Source organism: Lutjanus erythropterus, chromosome 12 (genome assembly GCF_056507025.1).
Source record: "Lutjanus erythropterus isolate fLutEry1 chromosome 12, fLutEry1.hap2, whole genome shotgun sequence".
Lineage (NCBI taxonomy): Eukaryota > Metazoa > Chordata > Actinopteri > Lutjaniformes > Lutjanidae > Lutjanus > Lutjanus erythropterus.
The window spans coordinates 259,279-280,000 of NC_139328.1; the positions used below are offsets into that span (position 1 = coordinate 259,279).

At 42.8% G+C, this 20,722-nt stretch overlaps 1 protein-coding gene across 3 annotated transcripts in view; it reads right to left on the minus strand.

Annotated features, from left to right (window-relative positions):
* pex5lb (peroxisomal biogenesis factor 5-like b) overlaps positions 1 to 20,722 on the minus strand; it is a 212,914-nt gene that overhangs the window by 2,326 nt on the left and 189,866 nt on the right. For all 3 annotated transcript variants that reach the window (XM_084732574.1, XM_084732573.1, XM_084732575.1), the window contains 10 exons: positions 18,061 to 18,175; positions 14,195 to 14,473; positions 12,066 to 12,183; positions 10,986 to 11,076; positions 10,054 to 10,152; positions 7,522 to 7,641; positions 2,596 to 2,739; positions 2,101 to 2,171; positions 1,800 to 2,006; positions 520 to 685 (listed from right to left, as the gene is read on the minus strand). In XM_084732574.1, the coding sequence (XP_084588700.1) occupies positions 520 to 685; positions 1,800 to 2,006; positions 2,101 to 2,171; positions 2,596 to 2,739; positions 7,522 to 7,641; positions 10,054 to 10,152; positions 10,986 to 11,076; positions 12,066 to 12,183; positions 14,195 to 14,473; positions 18,061 to 18,175 (1,410 nt within the window). The remainder of the gene's footprint in view (positions 1 to 519; positions 686 to 1,799; positions 2,007 to 2,100; positions 2,172 to 2,595; positions 2,740 to 7,521; positions 7,642 to 10,053; positions 10,153 to 10,985; positions 11,077 to 12,065; positions 12,184 to 14,194; positions 14,474 to 18,060; positions 18,176 to 20,722) is intronic.

A 20,722-nucleotide genomic window follows, 5' to 3' on the forward strand; every position in this document is an offset into this window, starting at 1 on the left:
TTGATCACTAAGTGAGAAATACTTTTCAATTGACAAGATTGTGACAGAACATGTTGTAAATAAATGTAAATAATAACAGTAAAATTCATTTCATTTGACATCATTATCTGAGGATTTGATCATATTTGTCATTATTCTGCTTTTTAAAGCTAAAGTCATCAGATCAAATGGAAGTTTCTGCCTTTTGCTTTGGTTTGACCCAATATTTTTTGGTTTGACCCAATATTTTTTGGTTCGCTCTGCAAAGGCAGAATACAGGAACTTCCAAATAAGGTCAAAGGTTAAATCAGAGGTCAGGATTAATATGTAGAAACAATAACCTGATATAAAGATATAAAACTGACACATATACAATTATCTGAAAACTTTCCAGTCATTTTTGTCAGTTCTGCCCAGTTCCTCTGGGGGGCAGACTTTCTCTTCATCATGTGGTCTAAAACTCTGTGTTTGCCTCCAGTGAACGCCGTGATGTAACCATGACGACCACACTAAAAGGGTTAATGTGTGTGTGTGTGTTACCTGTGGTCTGACAGACAGCGCTGCAGTAAAAGCCTCCACCGCCTTGTTGAAGTCACAGCTGAGGTTGAAGAGAACTCCCAGACCGGTCTGCAGGTCCGGATCCACACAGTCCAGATTCAACAGAGCCGCATCCTGGAAGAGGGACAGAACGTCCTGCAGCTCACACCTGGATGGACACACACACACACACACACACACACACACACACATACACACACACATACACATACACACACACACACACACACACACACACACACAGAGACACACACACACACACACACACACACACACACACAGAGACACACACACACACACACACACACACACACACACACACACACACACAGAGACACACACACACACACACACACACACACACACATACACACACACACGGACACACACACACACACGGACACACGGACACACACGGACACACGGACACACGGACATACACGGACACACGGACACACACACACACACACACACACACACACACACACACACACACACACACACGGACACACACACACACACACACACACACACACACACACACACACACACACACGCGGAGGGTTTTATAAATGTTGAAATGCTCCTTTAATGCTGCAGAATCATGGTGTTTGAATCATTACAGCTTCAACTGATTTCAGTTTCTTGACTGTGAATATTTTCTGGTTTCTTTCCTCGTCTCTGACAGGAAACTGATGATCTTTGATTTATGGACAAAACGAGACATTTGAGGACGTCATCTTGGACTCATTTTCTGATATTTTATGAATCAAACAACTAATTGATTAGTGGAAAAATGATTGCCTGATTGATCACTAGTTGAAACGTACGTTTGCAACAGATGAAGTGACCATAATAACTGTTTACGCAGCCCTTTTTGTAATTTCAGTACTTTTGAATTACTTGAAAATCAACAAAAATGGACGCAGCCACAAATGTCAGAGTTCCTGAAATGTTCTTGTTTTCTTTTGAACGCCTCAACACATGTTCAAATAAAATGCATGTTTGCATTACACAATTTTTAAATGTAATCTGGCCGGATTGTAATCAGTAACCTGCAGAAATCAAACTACACCTCCCAGAATTCACTGCTGTCAGAACCGTCCGATCAGAGAGCATCAGATGATGGAAGTTTTGATCTCGTCTGATAAATTCTGATGTCACAGCTGTAGATGGGCTCGTCTCCATGGTAACAGCAGCTGAGACTCGTGGGTGGTGTAGTACTGAGGCCACATTGATGACCTCAGGAGGACGTGTCGTACCTGGCTGGCGAGCAGGGGCCCCTGCGAGGCGTGGCCGGGGAGCCTGGCAGCGGACTCTTGTGGTCCAGGACCAGGTGTTTGTATCTGGGGTTGTGGCAGATCCAGCGGCGCAGAGCATCACACGCCTCCCGCTGCATGCCGCTGTTGGTGAAGCTGACGGCAAGCGCCATCAGAGCCGGCAGGTTGTTGGGGCGGAGCTCCAGACACCTGTGACAGATGATACGGCAGGTGAGCAGGTGACCTGGTCTGGATCTGGTCTAGAATAATAAACAAAACTCATCTGAATTCAATGAAGTCTGACCTCTGCAGCGACACGATGGCGGCCTGTTCGTTCTCGTTCTCAGCCTGAGTCATTCCTAAAACCTGCCAGGCCTGAAAACACACAAACAGCTGTTCTGCAGCAGAAACATGTAGAACCCTGATTTAAACATGTAGAACCCCGATTTAAACATATAGAACCCCGATTTAAACATGTAGAGCCCCGATTTAAACATGTAGAACCCCGATTTAAACACGTAAAACCCAGATTTAAAGACGTAGAACCCTGATTTAAACATGTAGAACCCTGATTTAAACATGTAGAACCCCGATTTAAACACGTAAAACCCAGATTTAAAGACGTAGAACCCTGATTTAAACATGTAGAACCCTGATTTAAACATATAGAACCCCGATTTAAACATATAGAACCCCGATTTAAAGATTATTCAGATGACAGTTTGGTCTGAAGACCCGGCAGCTGGAGCAGGTCTGACCTGGAGAAGACATGTTAACTGGTGTTCAGGTGCAGAGTCACCTCAGAGTCCTGCGGGTCCTGTAAGATGGCGGCCTCCAGCAGCAGGACGGCGGCATTCAGGTCTCCCTCCCGAGCTTTCTCCTGACCCTCGGCGAAGGCGTTGGGCCAGTCTCTGTACGGGTTGTTGGTGTTGAAGTAGTAACCCTGCAGGGGACACAGGACACATCAGACCTGGTTACTGAGGGACATCCAGGATCAATATTTATCTTTTCATGGATCAATGTGACGTGTGGAGTTCCTCAGGGCTCAGTCCTCAGACCTCTTTCATTCAACATTTAAATGTTTCTCGTACTCACCACAGCTGAACTGTCAGCTTATGAAATATAAGAAAACTGAAACATTTTCATAAAGAACCCAAATTTAATTTAAAGACATCAAGACTTTGATTAATCATTGTGAGTAATTTTTTAAGAAAAAAAAAAGTCTAAATTCTCTGATGTCAGTTTCTTAAATGTGAATATTTTCTGGTTTCTTTCCTCTGACAGGAAACTAATGATCTTTGAGTTGTGGACAAAACAAGACATTTGAGGACGTCATCTTGTACTCTGATCAATATTTTCTGATATTTTATGGACCAAAGAACTAATTGATCAGTTGAGACTGATCACCAATTGAAAAATAGGTCCAAACATGTGACGACAGGTGAAGCACACAGACGTATGTCCAGACTGCAGACGATCAATAGATTTATGTTGCTCTGTGAAGGTTTATTGAACAGATCAGTGACCAGATGTTTGATTTTTATTTCCAGTGGGTTTGAATGTCTGATATTTATTTCTCTGGTTTGATCCTTTTAAATATTTTTAAACAATTTCTACTCTTTTAGGTGCATTTTAATAGTGTGTTCTTTTTGTATTGGTATGATGAATACACTAGATAACATATACAAGTTTAATTTTATTTCTTTTTTCTTTCTTTAAACTGAATTGAGATCATTTTTAGTTTGGATTTCAGTGTCAACTTTCTCTTTTCTTGGTGCATCATTTTAAAATCAGCAGCTAACCTTCATTTTCTCTCCTCTCTGTCTGTGAGCTGATTCACCTCTTCAGTCTGAGCTGCAACAAATATTCATCAAGTTTTTAGAATGAGTAAATCCAGATTTAAGTTAAATTAAAAACTAATCTCAGTTTAGTTTAAATAACAAAGAAAGAGTTCAGATGTTTGTTCACCTGAATTCAAATCAATTGACAGACTGATTTATAAGATTATTTTTCTTAATCCATCTGAAATAAAGGAACAACGTTGAACCTCCTCAAGAGTCAGTTTAAACTTTTAATACTGGATCAGAGTTTAAAGTGTGTGTGTGCAACAGAATTACATTTAATCTATTTTTACAGTAAAACTAAACCAAGATTTAAAATAAATCTTTCTTCATTTTAATCTAGTTTAAAAGTTTGGTGCAATTAAAGGATTTAATCAGGTTTAAAAATTAATCTGGATTTGTAACCCAGCCTGAAAGAATTCAGTTGTTTTTGTTTAATAAAAACTGAAACATAAAAAAAAACTTTTCTTTATTTCCCTCTATGGGGAGCAGATTTGATTATAAAAGAAATCGGATTAAATGTATTTATCTTCTAATTGCTATGTGATTAAGTGAAACTGCACAATGACTCAGTCTGCAGCACAGAGAACAAAGTACATGCTGGATGAAATCTGTCAGTTCAGAAGACAGAGATGAACACGTGACGGCGGCGCCCCCTGCAGGCTGAGTCTCATCACAGCAGCAGGTTTCAGATTAATGGTTCAGTATTTCACTGAGCAGCAGAAGAAGAACCGGCGCCTCTGACAGGAACCGTATGTTCACTCAACAACTCAAGGACAAAAACATCCTGCACAACGGTCACATGACGCCAAACACAGGTCACATGACCTGTGAAATATGACTGCAGAGGCGAGCACAGACACAGAGACGGCAGCGTTCATGGTTTCACCTTCATATTATTACTGCATTATTTTACATGAAAAGAGACAAAATGTTCATGTGACCCAGCTGTTCAGTCTCACCACAGCTGGACGGGGACAGAACGCCGACTATAAATCAGCTACAGACCGTTGCTATAAAGAACAGACCGTTGCTATGAAGAACAGGTTGTTGCTATAAAGAACAGACCGTTGCTATGAAGAACAGATCGTTGCTATGAAAGAACAGACCGTTGCTATGAAGAACAGACCGTTGCTATGAAGAACAGACCGTTGCTATGAAAGAACAGACCGTTGCTATGAAGAACAGACCGTTGTTATGAAAGAACAGACCGTTGCTATGAAGAACAGATCGTTGCTATGAAAGAACAGACGGTTGCTATGAAAGAACAGTCCGTTGCTATGAAGAACAGACCGTTGCTATGAAAGAACAGACCATTGCTATTAAAGAACAGACCGTTGCTATGAAAGAACAGACCGTTGCTATGAAGAACAGATCATTGCTATTAAAGAACAGACCGTTGCTATGAAGAACAGACCGTTGCTATGAAGAACAGATCGTTGCTATGAAAGAACAGACCATTGCTATGAAGAACAGACGGTTGCTATGAAGAACAGAGAGTTGCTATTAAAGAACAGACGGTTGCTATTAAAGAACAGACGTTGCTATAAAGAACAGACCGTTGCTATGAAGAAGAGACGGTTGCTATGAAGAATAGACCGTTGCTATGAAGAACAGATCGTTGCTATGAAAGAACAGACCGTTGCTATGAAAGAACAGACGGTTGCTATGAAAGAACAGACCGTTGCTATGAAGAACAGACCGTTGCTATGAAGAACAGATCGTTGCTATTAAAGAACAGACTGTTGCTATGAAGAACAGACGGTTGCTATTAAAGAACAGACGGTTGCTATTAAAGAACAGACGTTTGCTATGAAGAACAGACCGTTGCTATGAAGAACAGACCGTTGCTATGAAGAACAGATCGTTGCTATGAAGAACAGATCGTTGCTATGAAAGAACAGACCGTTGCTATGAAGAACAGACCGTTGCTATGAAAGAACAGACCGTTGCTATGAAGAACAGACCGTTGCTATTAAAGAACAGACCGTTGCTATGAAAGAACAGACCGTTGCTAGGGATGCAATCAGACTCTGGAGGCTTTAAAATCATTTTTAAATAAAAAAACATTTTTGAATCCTACAGATTGTTTTGAAATGAATATTTCGTGGCACACATTTGTTCTGGTAGAGAACCATGTAATAAGTGATCAGGCTGACGACCTGCAGTTCTGCAGTCAGTTTGAGATCCTCTGAGCTCACTGAGGAAACCTTCTACAGCAGCTCTTCAGGTGTTTTGTGGTTTTCTGTGATTCTGCTCATATTGATCAGTGTGTTCTGTCTCTGTCAAATCAATCAATAAACTGATGGAAACAAACGGAGCTCAGCTGTCAGCAGACACATCGATTCTGCTGCAGCTCAGATTCTGTTCTTATGTTCACAAACAGAAACACGTGTGGAACCAGACGAGGCCGTTAGTGACATGATGTCACAGTCACGTATGTTCAGCTGTCCACATACTTTTGACCATCACTCATTTAACATATCACACTCTATATTAAAATATCATTGTGTTCATCGTGTTCTTCTACTGCTGTTACAAACTGAGGATAATCAGTCTGATCAGCCATCGCCGATAATCAATACACACTTTACTAAACCACTGATCAAACTAATAAATAACAGCAGTCAATGTCAGACAATCTTATCACACTTTAGAGGTTAGAGTGTTTCTGTAGTGGTGACAAAATATTGAAAAATATATAAATTAGCAGTTTGAATTAAACTGAAGCTCCCTTTAAAGACACAACATTTTAACAAATTCTTACAAGTTTGTAAAAACACAAACGTGTACAAACACAAGATCAAAGGTGTCACATGTTGACAGTCTTCTAGTCAATTCGGCATCAATATAATCCATAAACATAAAGTGTATTTCTGTCGGCGTCTGTTGGTCAGCTGAGCTGTTTCACTCAACCCATTTAAAACTGTAGATTTCTATAAGAAGTGCTGATTGGTGGATCAGATACACACACAATCAGAACACTGTTAATTCTTTTATCTTATTTTGTATTTTGGGAGTTTTTTCAGCGGTTACCATGGTAACAGGCTGGTTTGCTGCTTGTCTGGTGCAGAGAGAGCGCCGCTACCTGCAGACAAACTCAAAGACCGACCTGACAGGCTTTTAATGTGAAACACCTGCAGGAAGTGTAGATTGTCAGTTACAGCCACCTGAGCTTCAGCACAGGTGAATCAGATGGAAGTGACTTCATCACATCGTGCAGCTGATTCATCAGAATTTACAGGAAGTGACTGATGGAGTCATTCAAAAAAAAAAACACAAAAATAAAAATTCAGAAACACCTCCAAACCATCTGCAGCTGATCTGGAAACAAAAAGAAGAGGAAGAATAAAAAGATGAGCAGCTCCTGACGTGTCAGACACATGTGAACAGATGTTTGGTCGCCACGGTGATGTAACACCTGAGCGAAGGAGGATTAGTGCGGGATTACAGCGTCAGAGGATTAATGCTGACAAACATCATGGCTGTAATAATCTGTCATCATTAAAAACTGATGCTCCTTCTGTCTTCAGCTTAAAGAGAGACTCCTCCCCTCTACGGCTCGGTTGGTGGAGCGTCAGTCCTCTGCAGCGGCCGCCGGTTTGACTCCCGCCCGCGGCACATTTGCTGCGTGTCATCCCACTAATCAATAAATTGTTTGGTTCATAAAATGTCAGAAAACATTGATCAAAGTCCAAGATGACGTCCTCAAATGTCTCATTCTGGAGCGTTTGTCTGCACGCTTCACCTGTGATCAATGTGGCGACAGGACGACATTAATTTCTAGACTTCAATCTTTCTGTTTGCAGTGTGACGCGTGAAGACGGCAGGTCGACAGGACCAGGATGAGACAGTGGTGTATTTCTGTGTGAGCAGTTTTTTACCTTCTCAGCAGGTGAGACGGTGGGCGGGATCGGACCCTGGTCCTCAGACTCCTCCAGCCAGTTCCTCCGAGCGAGCTCCTCCCACTCCGCCTGCATTTTGTCCCAGAACTCTGTGTCCGACTGAAACACGAAGACACACACCCTGACTGTCGGTCCACAACCGTGGCTTTGGTTTGACCCAATATTTTTTGGTTTGACCCAATATTTTTTGGTATGACCCAATATTTTTTGGTATGACCCAATATTTTTTGGTATGACCCAATATTTTTTGGTTCGCTCTTAAAAGGCAGAATACAGGAACTTCCAAATAAGGTCAAAGGTCAAATCAGACGTCAGGATTAATATGTAGAAACAATAACCTGATATAAAGATATAAAACTGACACATATACAATTATCTGTCTGCAACAACAAGAAAACTTTACAGTCATTTTCTCAGTTCTGCTTTATATCAACTTCATCATCATCATCATCATCATCATCATCAGTAACATGTAGTAAAATCTGACATGATAATAATAATATAGAAGTTTTGAAACTGTGTGTCAGAAACACTGAGATGATTAACTGCTGTGAAACTTGATTCTGACAGGTTAATATTCACAGTCGGAGTCGACCTGTGGATTAAAACACCTGCAGCTAAAATCAGAACCTGTCAGCTGTGATGAAGAGGAGCTTTAATCAGACGGGAGACTCTGATTGGTTCACTGAGCCGAACTGACAGGATTGAAGAGCAGAACGCCATGAACTCATCGACACGAGAGCCTCAGATTAAACACCAGCACTTTCATCACAGAGCTGCTTGTCCACTTCAAAATCCTCCAGACCAAAGAAAACCAGAACCGCCACACAGCAGAACCACCCAGAACCACCCAGAACCAACTAGAACAAACTAGAACCAACCAGAACCACCCAGAACCAACTAGAACAAACTAGAACCAATCAGAACCACCCAGAACCAACTAGAACAAACTAGAACCAACTAGAACCAACTAGAACCATCCAGAACCAACTAGAACCAACCAGAACCAACTAGGACCAACCAGAACCACCCAGAACAAACTAGAACCAACCAGAACCACCCAGAACCAACTAGAACCATCCAGAACCAACTAGAACCAATCAGAACAACCCAGAACCAACTAGAACAAACTAGAACCAATCAGAACCACCCAGAACCAACTAGAACCATCCAGAACCAACTAGAACCACCCAGAACCAACTAGAACCAACCAGAACCAACTAGAACCACCCAGAACCACCCAGAACAAACTAGAACAACCAGAACCACCCAGAACCAACTAGAACCATCCAGAACCAACTAGAACAAACTAGAACCAATCAGAACCAACCAGAACCAACTAGAACCACCCAGAACAAACTAGAACCAACCAGAACCAACCAGAACCACCCAGAACCAACCAGAACCACCCATAACCAACTAGAACCACCCAGAACCACCCAGAACAAACTAGAACCAACCAGAACCAACCAGAACAAACTAGAACCAACCAGAACCAACCAGAACCAACCAGAACCACCCAGAACCAACTACAACCAACTCGAACCACCCAGAACCAACTAGAACCATTTAGAACCAACTAGAACCAACCAAAAACACCCAGAACCAACTAGAACCAACTAGAACCGACCAGAACCAACCAGAACCAACTAGAACCGACCAGAACCAACTAACCGACTGACTGACAGACTGACTGATGGACTGACTGACTGACTGACTGACTGACTGACTGACTGATGGACTGACTGACTGACTGACTGACTGACTGACTGATGGACTGACTGACTGACTGACTGATGGACTGACTGACTGACTGACTGACTGACTGACTGACTGACTGATGGACTGACTGACTGACTGACTGACTGATGGACTGACTGACTGACTGACTGACTGACTGACTGATGGACTGACTGACTGACTGACTGACTGACTGATGGACTGACTGACTGACTGACTGACTGACTGATGGACTGACTGACTGACTGACTGACGGACTGACTGACTGACTGACTGATGGACTGACTGACTGACTGACTGACTGACTGACTGATGGACTGACTGACTGACTGACTGACTGACTGACTGACTGATGGACTGACTGACTGACTGACTGACTGATGGACTGACTGACTGACTGACTGATGATTCAGCTCTTTGTCAGTCAGACTGTCGTCCACACGGAGACGAGGACTCTCTGCTCAGATCTGATTTCACTTCTGCAAACTGATCCTGAAGCAGCGTCATTAATCTGAACGTCTGCTGAATCAGTTCTGATGATGATGATGATGATGATGATGATGATGATGATCATGATGATGATGATGATGATGGTGTCGGTTTCTGCAGATCAACTCAAATATAATATTTAACGCTCACGGGAGAGCAGATGACAGCGAGGACAGGGGTGTGTGTCTGTGTGTGTGTGTGTGTGTGTGTGTGTGTGTGTGTGTCTGTGTGTGTGTGTGTGTGTGTGTGTGTGTGTGTCTGTGTGTCTGTGTGTGTGTGTACCTCGACAGCAGCCTTCGCTCTGACAAACTCGTCCTCCAGAGACTCCTTTCTGGCCAACAGGGAACGAGTCCGTCTGCGGCGTCTGGACACCCCGCAGTCCTGAAGACACACAAAGACACACACACACACAGACACACACACACACACACAGACACACACACACACAGACACACACAAAGTCGTATTTGAAGACACACCTGAAGTAACCAGCAGGAGTCTCTGAGGGGGACGTCCTGTTGTCCCACGCTCCCTGAACTACACATGGTGATGTGTTAAGGTGTGTGTTGAATAAAAACAGCAGAGTGCTGCAGTCAGTCAGGATGAGGCACTACTGCAGGAGAAGCATCAGCAACATCTGCATTATCAATTCATTGGTCTGTTATTTTATCAATTAATTGATTAACTAATCTTGTCAGTTGAAAAGTAGGTCCAAACATGTGGAGGACAGGATTATTGAATATCTGGAAGTTGTTTCTGTGAGTTATTCTCATTATTGATAAATCCATTGATCGTCTTCTCCATTAATCAAGTAGTTTATTAGTTTTATGTAGTTTTTATATAATAAATAATTATTTTCTAGATCTGCGAAGCAAAAGGATTGAAATGAAATCCAAAATGATTCAAGTCGCTGAAACAAACTTTCACTCGTATCTTTAATATTTATAACAATATTAACATCACTGTTAGTAATGATGAAGCTGTGCAAGGCCGATAATATCAGCTGATTGATAATCATCTTCTGATTGATAAGATCTTCTGATTGATAAGATCTTCTGATTGATAAGATCAGCTGATTGATAAGATCTTCTGATTGATAAGATCAGCTGATTGATAAGATCTTCTGATTGATAAGATCAGCTGATTGACAATCATCTTCTGATTGATAAGATCAGCTGACTGACGTATCGTCGTGCGGCGAGGCGGCAGCTGACCTGCTGTGTGGACGAGATGAAGTCGAGGTCGTCGAAGCTGTGGATGTCGAAGGAGTTCTTTGTCAGAGGGTCAGTTTTAAACTCTGCAGACCTGCAGAACGAGGACAGAACACCTGCAGTCAGTGTGGAGGTTCTGTTAGCGCCCCTACAGGCCGTACAGGTCACTGCAGACACACGACAACATGCAGCCTACAGACGTCAGTATACTGTCAGTTACACATCAACAACATCAACCGTGACAGCAGGAGTTCTTAGAGCTTCAACAGTTTTCAAGCACGTTCAAGGAACCAAACTGAAGACGAGACCGTTTCATTTTAAATATTAAAACATTTCTGGTTTATATGAGCGACTGTGTCGATGAAACACCAGACTGTGTAGAAAATAAAACATTTGTCAAGTATATATGAATTCAAACAGCTAACATTGACAAAATAACAGTTAAAATGAAGTATTACACACTTTGTTAAACACTCGAATCTGATTGGTCTGTTACAGTATTGTACAACCTGTCATTTGTTTATGGCAGACTGTTGCTATGAAGAGGAGGTCGTTGCTATGGACACAGTCAGATGATGATGAAACTCTTTTTAAAATCAATCTGTTAGGTCGATTTATGACTTTAAAGATCACACCCTCCAAACCAACCAAACCTCACAGGCTGAAGTCTCACTACAACAAACACACTGACAGATGAAGCAGCAGACCAACACCTCCTGTGTTCACTGAGATAAAATCACTCATTTTATGAATGGAGTTTGGTTGGTTTGTAGACTCGATATTTGTCTGATATAACTGGTTTGTTTCCTGTCAGAAAAGTCTGTCTGACAGAAAGATGACGAGGAGAAAATATTCTAAATGTAGTGTAGACTTGAACAGATATTGATTTTTAAGGTGTCTATAATCAGTGTTGCTGCTGACCCTGTCCACAGCAGGGTCCTGCTGCTTCTCCAAACTGACCTCCACCTACTGAAGGAAAAACACTGACTGTGGAGAAGAACCTCATAGAACCACACTGCAGAAACTACGGACTGTTCCTTTATGACTCTGGGTCGCTCAGTCGGTGTGTCGGTGTTTATTTACCACAGCAGTTCACTGGAGGAGTGGTGCGACGTGCATCTCTTCTCATATCTTCTGCGTCCTCCGTCCTCCACGTCCACGTTCACCTCGTCCCATTTGTCCAGAGGAGACGACAGACTGACTGTGGAGACGACGGAGACGTGTGTCATGATCGCGTCTTTAACTAAAAACCTCAGCCTTTTCTCTCCAGTCAGGATGTGAGTGTCAGAGGACACACAGGTGAAACAGGAAGGTGAATTCTCATCACAATAAAAGCTCAGATTAAAGTTTTTACTCACGACTGACTGAGTTCAGAGCCGTTAACTAAATGAACAACATGAGGACAGAAGCTGCAGTCAGTCAACTGAGAACTTTGACCCATATTAGTTTCCATGGAGACAGTGTGTGTGTGTGTGTGTGTGTGTGTGTGTGTGTGCGTGAGTGTGTGTGTGTGTCTGTGTGTGTGTGTGTGTGTGAGTGTGTGTGTGTGTGTGTGTGTGTGTGTGTGTGTGTGTGCGTGCGTGTGTGTGTCTGTGTGTGTGTGTGTGTGTGTGTGTGTGCGTGCGTGTGTGTGTCTGTGTGTGTGTGTGTGTGTCTGTGTGTGTGTGTGTGTGTGTGTGTGTGTGTGTGTGTGTGTGCGTGTGTGCGTGCGTGTGTGTGTCTGTGTGTGTGTGTGTGTGTCTGTGTGTGTGTGTGTGTGTGAGTGTGTGTGTGTGTGTGTGTGTGTGTGTGTGTGCGTGCGTGTGTGTGTCTGTGTGTGTGTGTGTGTGTCTGTGTGTGTGTGTGTGTGTGAGTGTGTGTGTGTGCGTGCGTGTGTGTGTGTGTGTGTGTGTGTGTGTGTGTGTGTGCGTGCGTGTGTGTGTGTGTGTCTGTGTGTGTGTGTGTGTGTGTGTGTGTGTGTGTGTTGAATGAGCTGTTAGTTGGACAGAAAACATCACTCAGATACTGTAGAAGAGGAGACAGACGTCCTCTCAGCCTTTACTGCAGTAGAAGTACAGATACTTGAGTAAAAGTAAAAGTACTGATTCAACCTGTTTACTGCAGTAAAACTGAAAAAGTTCAGGCTCTGAAATGTCCTCAGAGTATAAAAGTAAAAAGTCGTCTTCTGAAGGACATTTCTACTGACTGAAGCTTTTCTCCAGTGTTTCTTTTTTCATATATATATATTTTTATCTTGTAACGTCTTTTCTGTAGTTTTCTTGTATTGTTACATCGTTTTCATCTTGTTAACTTGTTCTTGTAGACACGTCTTTTTACATCTTTACATATTTGTTTGTCTTGTTAGGTGTTTACATGCCTTTCGTCTTGTTATCCCGTCCTCGTCTTCTTGCAAACTGTTTCAGCAGGTTCTTCTTGTTACATATTATTATGTTGTTCCAGTATTCTTATATTTTGTTACATCCTGTTCATCTTGGTATCCTGTGTTTGTCTTGCTATATATTGTTGTTATTTTGCTTGTTTTGTATTGTCACCTTGTTTTCTTCTTGTTCCCTCTTTTCTGTCTTTTTACGTTTTATTATGTTGTTTTCATCCTGTTACTTCGTCTTCACATTGTAACGTTTTATTACCTTGTTTTCTTCTTGTTACATCTTTTACATTGTCTCTGTCTCGTCCTGTCTGTCCTGTGTGATGTCCTCTGATGGATTTCTGTCTTATTGTTTTGTCCATTCGGGTTGAAATCAGTCTTTGATGTTTGAAGGCGACGCACAATGATGCAAAATAACAATAATCAATAATTCACCTCAGAGTCATTCGAACTAAAGGAAGGAGTCTGTTTAGAAAATGTGAGGAGGAGAAAGTTCAGATGTAGAAAAATAAATAAATAATAATAAGTAAAGTACAGATACCTGAAAAGTGAAAAGTAGAGTAACTAAGTATTTGTACTCAGTTACTCCCACTCCTCTGCTTACCTGTCAGGCTGGAAGGTTCAGATCCTCTAAACGTTGGTGCTGATGAGTGCAGATACATTTTGTACATTTAAAGCTGCACTAACTCATTTTGATCACTTGGTAACAGAACAGTCTGTAAATACAGACCATAATATCATGAGATGAGCTGATGCTAACACGTTAGCACACAGCTGCAGGAACTCATCAGCTCATGAAGAATAAAATATTAATTATCTGTTGTCACATGTTCTTCATCCTCACTACCTGAGTCCAGTGAGATCCTCTCAGGTGTTCTGGGACTGGCAGGCAGGTGTTCCACCTCCACCTGGATCAGCTCCGTCTCATCAGGTCTCGTCCGGCGCCGAGGGCTCTTTGAGCTGCCCTTCCTCCTCAGAGGACTCCTCCTCTGCTCCCTGTTACTGCTGCTGCCGCTACTGCCGCCATTACTGCCGCCATTACTGCCCCCGCTGCTGCCCCCGCTGCTGCCCCCGCTGCTCTCCCCCGGCTCGCTGAGGTCCACCAGGTCCAGAGCCGTGGACAGAACTGCAGGACGACAGGGAGGAGGGTTAATGTCTGATAACAGCTGGTCAACCTGAAGTCAAACAGGTCTGTCGAGTGTCCTGAACCTCAACTTTAAATCTGACTGTGTTTCCAACAAAGAAAATCCAGATTTATATATTTGATTTGATCAATTCTGGAGCTGAATGATCTCAGTGTGACGTGTGAAACAGTAACAGAACAGAACTCACGGTTCAGATCGTATCAGTTTGGATCAGTTCATGGATCATGTATCACGAAAAACAAAACTGTGATTAGGGTTAAAATAATTTTAAAAATTCAGCAGGCTTTGATCTCTTCCTGTGTGTAGTTGTTACCATAGTAACGTACTGGTAAATATAATTTGCTGATTGGTTAAAAGTAACAGCCAATCAACACTGAAGCCGGAGTCACAGACAGACACAGAGCTGCTCCGCTGAGCTGAGAGGAGCTGTGTGTGTGTGTGTGTGTGTGTGTGTGTGTGTGTGTGTGTGTGTGTGTGTGTGTGTGTGTGTGTGTGTGTGTCTCTGTGTGTGTGTGTGTGTGTGTAGAAGTTCAGACAGCAGTTTCAAAGTTTCAGTAAATATTACAAACTTATGATGCGTTTCTATGACAACAGCCTGACCAGTTACACCTGTTTGACTCGATTGAAGTGATGTGACAGTTTTTAAATGAGTGTGTCTTCAGAGACGAGCTGCAGAACGTCTGTCCTGTCGGTTCACTGACACTAACTGATCTAAACCGTCTCGTCTGGGATCATTCAACACTGTTGCAGTGTTTCACAGAAACTGTAAAGACTTTAAGACTTTTGTTCAGTTGTGAGATGAAGACAATAAACTACAGTAGCTGAGAGGTTGTTGAACAAACTGCATGTCCAACACACTCTGAAAACCAAAAAACACAAAGACATGAACAGAAAACTCAAATGCAAAGATGATCACATGGCTGCTTCAGTCAGGCAGAACGACGTTCCTGCAGCTGAGGAGGCTGCACTTTGACTTTTGTGAGACAGTGTCACCTGAATACTACTGTGTGACTCTGTGTGGTGTGTTTACCAAAATCAAACAGGTGTAACGTGTGATTATTTAATATTAAATAACAGATTACATATTTCTGCTCCTCCCTCCCTCACACTTCCATCTTATTTGTATTTGTTTTCCTTGTTTCGTAGATTACATCATAAATGACTTTTTATCCAGTGAAATAAACACTGATCACTGATTGGCTGACAGTGGTTTGCAGTGATTGTACTCAGTTATTACAACAAACAGACGTGTAGTGAGGTGAACATCATGAAATCTGAGTCCTGATGGTTTATTATCATGTACAGTAAAAGTGTCCATCTGTCCACATACTTTTGGCCGTATACTGTACATGTTCTACACGTGTTCTTCATCTTGTTCTGTCACGTTTGATGTTCCTGTTGTTCTTACTGTGCAGTCAGAGGAGGAGGGGACCACGTGTTCTGTGTGATAAATGAAATGTGAACCTGACAAAGACACTGAGGACATTTCAGTCCACTGGATCAGCAACATGTCAGAAAAAACTGCAGTTTGAACAGTTTTACTGCATTACTGATGATTTTATTGGAGCTCAGCTGCTGAATATTAGATCATCTTAAATAAGAATAACTGAAGGAGAATGATGATATGCATTAACAGCTGACCTGAGCTCAGTGACCTTTAAATGTTCTGAAACCTGATGAGAACGTCCGATCTGCAGTTTGAAGCAGAACAGATGAAATATCAGCTGAGGAAGTTCTTTTTTTAAAAACTACTGAAACAAACAAAGAGCAGAGAGTCTCTTAATGAATCCTAAAGGAAGTGAGGAAGAGGAGGAGGAGGAGGAGCAGACAGGAGGACAGAGCAGGTCAGAGGTGTTAATTAATGTCCAGTGCACTGCTGACTCAGAGGAGACAGATGGGCACAGAGGAGGACGGAGGACAGCCAAGGACACAAAGTTAGAGACGTTTGGGAGGGAAGAGAGGAAGAGAGGAGGTCAGAGGAGGACAGGAGGACAGACACACAGGGGGAGCTGGAGCTTCAGGAGAATCATGAAGGAGCAGAAGGTGGACAAAAGGAGGTGACAGAGACAGACAGGAGATCTGCAGCATCAGCTCCTCCACAGAGGATCGCTGTTTTTTTTTTTTTATTTATCTTTTGTTTATCAAAAAAGTTGAGAAAACTCAAAAATTCAAAACAACTTCCTGCAGGAGACAAGTGAGTTTTGAGTTTTTTCAAAGTTTATTTCACTTTTTTCAAAAAGTTTGAGTTGGGCTCAAAACTAAAAAAAATCTACTGCAGTTCGTTACGTAGAAATTTGAAGTTGACTCGACTATTTTCTGTTAATATTTTGCCAACTAAAATGTCTGCGTGGCTTCTTCTTCTTCTTCTTCTTCTTCAGTCTCCATCAGGAAGCTTTAGATACTGAATCAAAAAAAGAAAAGACTTTTTTTCTTTTTGTGGCAAAAATGTCTCTGTTGATCGTAAAGGTTGCAGACTGTTGCTCTAGAGGAAGATGAGGATGAAGAGCAGCAGGAACATCGCTGATGATCTCAACAGTATCTGACACATTCATGTTCTTCTCAGGATGAATTTACAAAGTGGTGGAGACAAAAACCTGACAGGACGTCTGAAGCTCCTCCTTCCTGTGATCCCACACAAAAGACCACGACTCTGCAGGAGTTTCTTCAACTCAGTAAAAGGTGATTGATGATCAGGAGCAGCCAATCAAAGCAGTTCAACTGTTTAAACTGCTGATGATGCACGTCACCTCACTTTGATGCATTTTGTGTCAGGAATCAGAAGCAAAAACACAAAATATGTCCGTGTGCTCCACGTTTGGACTTAATTTTCAGCTGATGCGATTATAACAGGTTTAATTAATTGAAAAAAAAATACTGACAGATTAACTGACAGTGACAATGTCTCCACTGTCTCCACCATAAATAAGACTCATGATGAAATGTCATAACTCTGGAGATCCTCTGACTTTTCATCTGCTACCAGCTGGTTTACACTGAAACATTTACACAATAAAATTATTAAAAAGCCCACAATGACATTAGCACACTGATATTTAGCAGGTATGTTTAGCATGTTCACCATGTCAACATGCTAACATTAGCTAATTAGCAGTAAACAGTATTTTTTTTGTCTTGTTTGGTCTCTTACATTGTTTTCATCTTGTTATGTTTTCGTCTTTATTACGTCTTTAACATCTTCCTCGTCTGGTTTTTGCGTGTGCTGTGTGTGATGCACTAATTAATCCTATTTCAATCATGTCAATTAAAAGTTAAGTCCAAACATGGAGCACAAACATATTTTTGCCTTTGCTTTGACTTTTGTCTTGTGACACAAAATGCATCAGAGCAAAGTGATGTGCAGGTTTGAATCAACACCACTTCATCACGTTAGCATGCTAATATTAGCTGATTAGCAGAAAACAGAAAGTAGATCAGAGGCTGATGGAGCAGGCTGCAGGATGAAGAGGAGGTGATGATGAGTAGAAGGGGACTCCTGCTGAGCCGTGGAGGACAGGAGGAGGGGGACAGACAGAGGGGGGTGAAGAGGTGATAATTAGCGGGAGTCTACCTGCTGTGTTGGAGGTGAGGGGTCGGGTGGACGGGGCATCGCCGCGGCTCTCCGACAGGAAGTCATCGATGGAGGGACTCAGCAGGGGTCGACTCTCCTGCTGCTCCCGGACCAGCTGGAGAGCAGAAACACCAGAGTCAGAGAGGAGGAGTGATGGAGGTGATGGAGGAGGAGGAGGAGGAGGAGGAGGAGGAGGAGGAGGAGGACATCAACTCCATCAACTCACACACACTCACAAACCAACATTATAATACTGTTGTCATGGAGACAGTCAGTTAGCTGTCAGCTACAACTTCAGACGCATGTTTTTAGTTTATATTAGTTTACAGTTAATATAATGTCCTCCAATCATGTGAGTGAGCTGTTAGCAGCACACACAACATCTGGATCACTGTGATACTGAAGACAACATCTGGATCACTGTCATACTGGAGATAACATCTGGATCACTGTCATACTGGAGACAACATCTGGATCACTGTCATACTGAAGACAACATCTGGATCACTGTGATACTGAAGACAACATCTGGATCACTGTGATACTGGAGATAACATCTGGATCACTGTGATACTGGAGATAACATCTGGATCACTGTGATACTGGAGACAACATCTGGATCACTGTCATACTGAAGACAACATCTGGATCACTGTCATACTGAAGACAACATTGGATCACTGTGATACTGGAGATAACATCTGGATCACTGTCATACTAAAAACAGCATCTGGATCACTGTCATACTGAAGACAACATCTGGATCACTGCAGTGGTAAAGAAAACATCTGGATCACTGTGATACTGAAGACAACATCTGGATCACTGTCATACTGAAGACAACATCTGGATCACTGTGATACTGAAGACAACATCTGGATCACTGTCATACTGAAGACAACATCTGGATCACTGTGATACTGAAGAAAACATCTGGATCACTGTCATACTGAAGACAACATCTGGATCACTGTGATACAAAAAACAACATCTGGATCACTGTCATACCAGAAACAACATCTGGATCACTGTCATACTAAAAACAACATCTGGATCACTGCAATGGTAAAGAAAACATCTGGATCACTGCAATGGTAAAGAAAACATCTGGATCACTGTGATACTGAAGACAACATCTGGATCACTGTGATACTGAAGACAACATCTGGATCACTGTAATACAAAAAACAACAGCTGGTCCACTGTCATACTGGTGACAACATCTGGATCACTGTGATACTGGAGACAACATCTGGATCACTGTGATACTGGTGATAACATCTGGATCACTGCCATACAAAAGACAACATCTGGATCACTGTGATACTGAAAAAAATTAAAATGAGGACGATTCTGAGGCTCTGCTGTTATGAGGAGTGAGAATGTTTGATAGATATTTGATTAATACGATCTGATTGTGACAGATTACTGAACGGGACGACTGGACACACACCCAGGGGCCCAGATAATTAATATTTCTTTACAAAAATCAATCATGTGACTACAAAAGGACACAACATGATCACAAACAGAAACACAATGACTACAAAGACCAAAAGGAACCACAAAGAGACACAAAAGGCGTTCTCGTAAATTCAGTAAATATTCTACATTGAGTTCTTTTTTCTTTGTGTGTAAATAATTGTGTTTGTTTGTCCCTGCAGGAGATTTGTTCACAAGGCGTGAACGTGTTGACACAAGGCGTGAACGTGTTGGTACCAGGCGTGAACGTGTTGACACCAGGCGTGAACGTGTTGGTACCAGGCGTGAACGTGTTGATACCAGGCGTGAACGTGTTGACACCCGGCGTGAACGTGTTGACACCAGGCGTGAACGTGTTGACACCAGGCGTGAACGTGTTGACACCCGGCGTGAACGTGTTGACACCAGGCGTGAACGTGTTGACACCAGGCGTGAACGTGTTGACACCAGGCGTGAACGTGTTGACACCCGGCGTGAACGTGTTGACACAAGGCGTGAACGTGTTGACACCCGGCGTGAACGTGTTGACACCCGGCGTGAACGTGTTGACACCCGGCGTGAACGTGTTGGTACCAGGCGTGAACGTGTTGACACCAGGCGTGAACGTGTTGGTACCAGGCGTGAACGTGTTGACACCCGGCGTGAACGTGTTGACACCCGGCGTGAACGTGTTGGTACCAGGCGTGAACGTGTTGACACCCGGCGTGAACGTGTTGACACCCGGCGTGAACGTGTTGGTACCAGGCGTGAACGTGTTGACACCAGGCGTGAACGTGTTGATACCAGGCGTGAACGTGTTGACACCCGGCGTGAACGTGTTGACACCAGGCGTGAACGTGTTGACACCAGGCGTGAACGTGTTGACACCCGGCGTGAACGTGTTGACACCCGGCGTGAACGTGTTGACACCCGGCGTGAACGTGTTGACACCCGGCGTGAACGTGTTGACACCAGGCGTGAACGTGTTGATACCAGGCGTGAACGTGTTGACACCCGGCGTGAACGTGTTGACACCAGGCGTGAACGTGTTGGTACCAGGTGTGAACGTGTTGACACCTGGTGTGAACGTGTTGACACCAGGTGTGAACGTGTTGACACCTGGTGTGAACGTGTTGACACCAGGTGTGAACGTGTTGACACCTGGTGTGAACGTGTTGGTACCAGGTGTGAACGTGTTGAC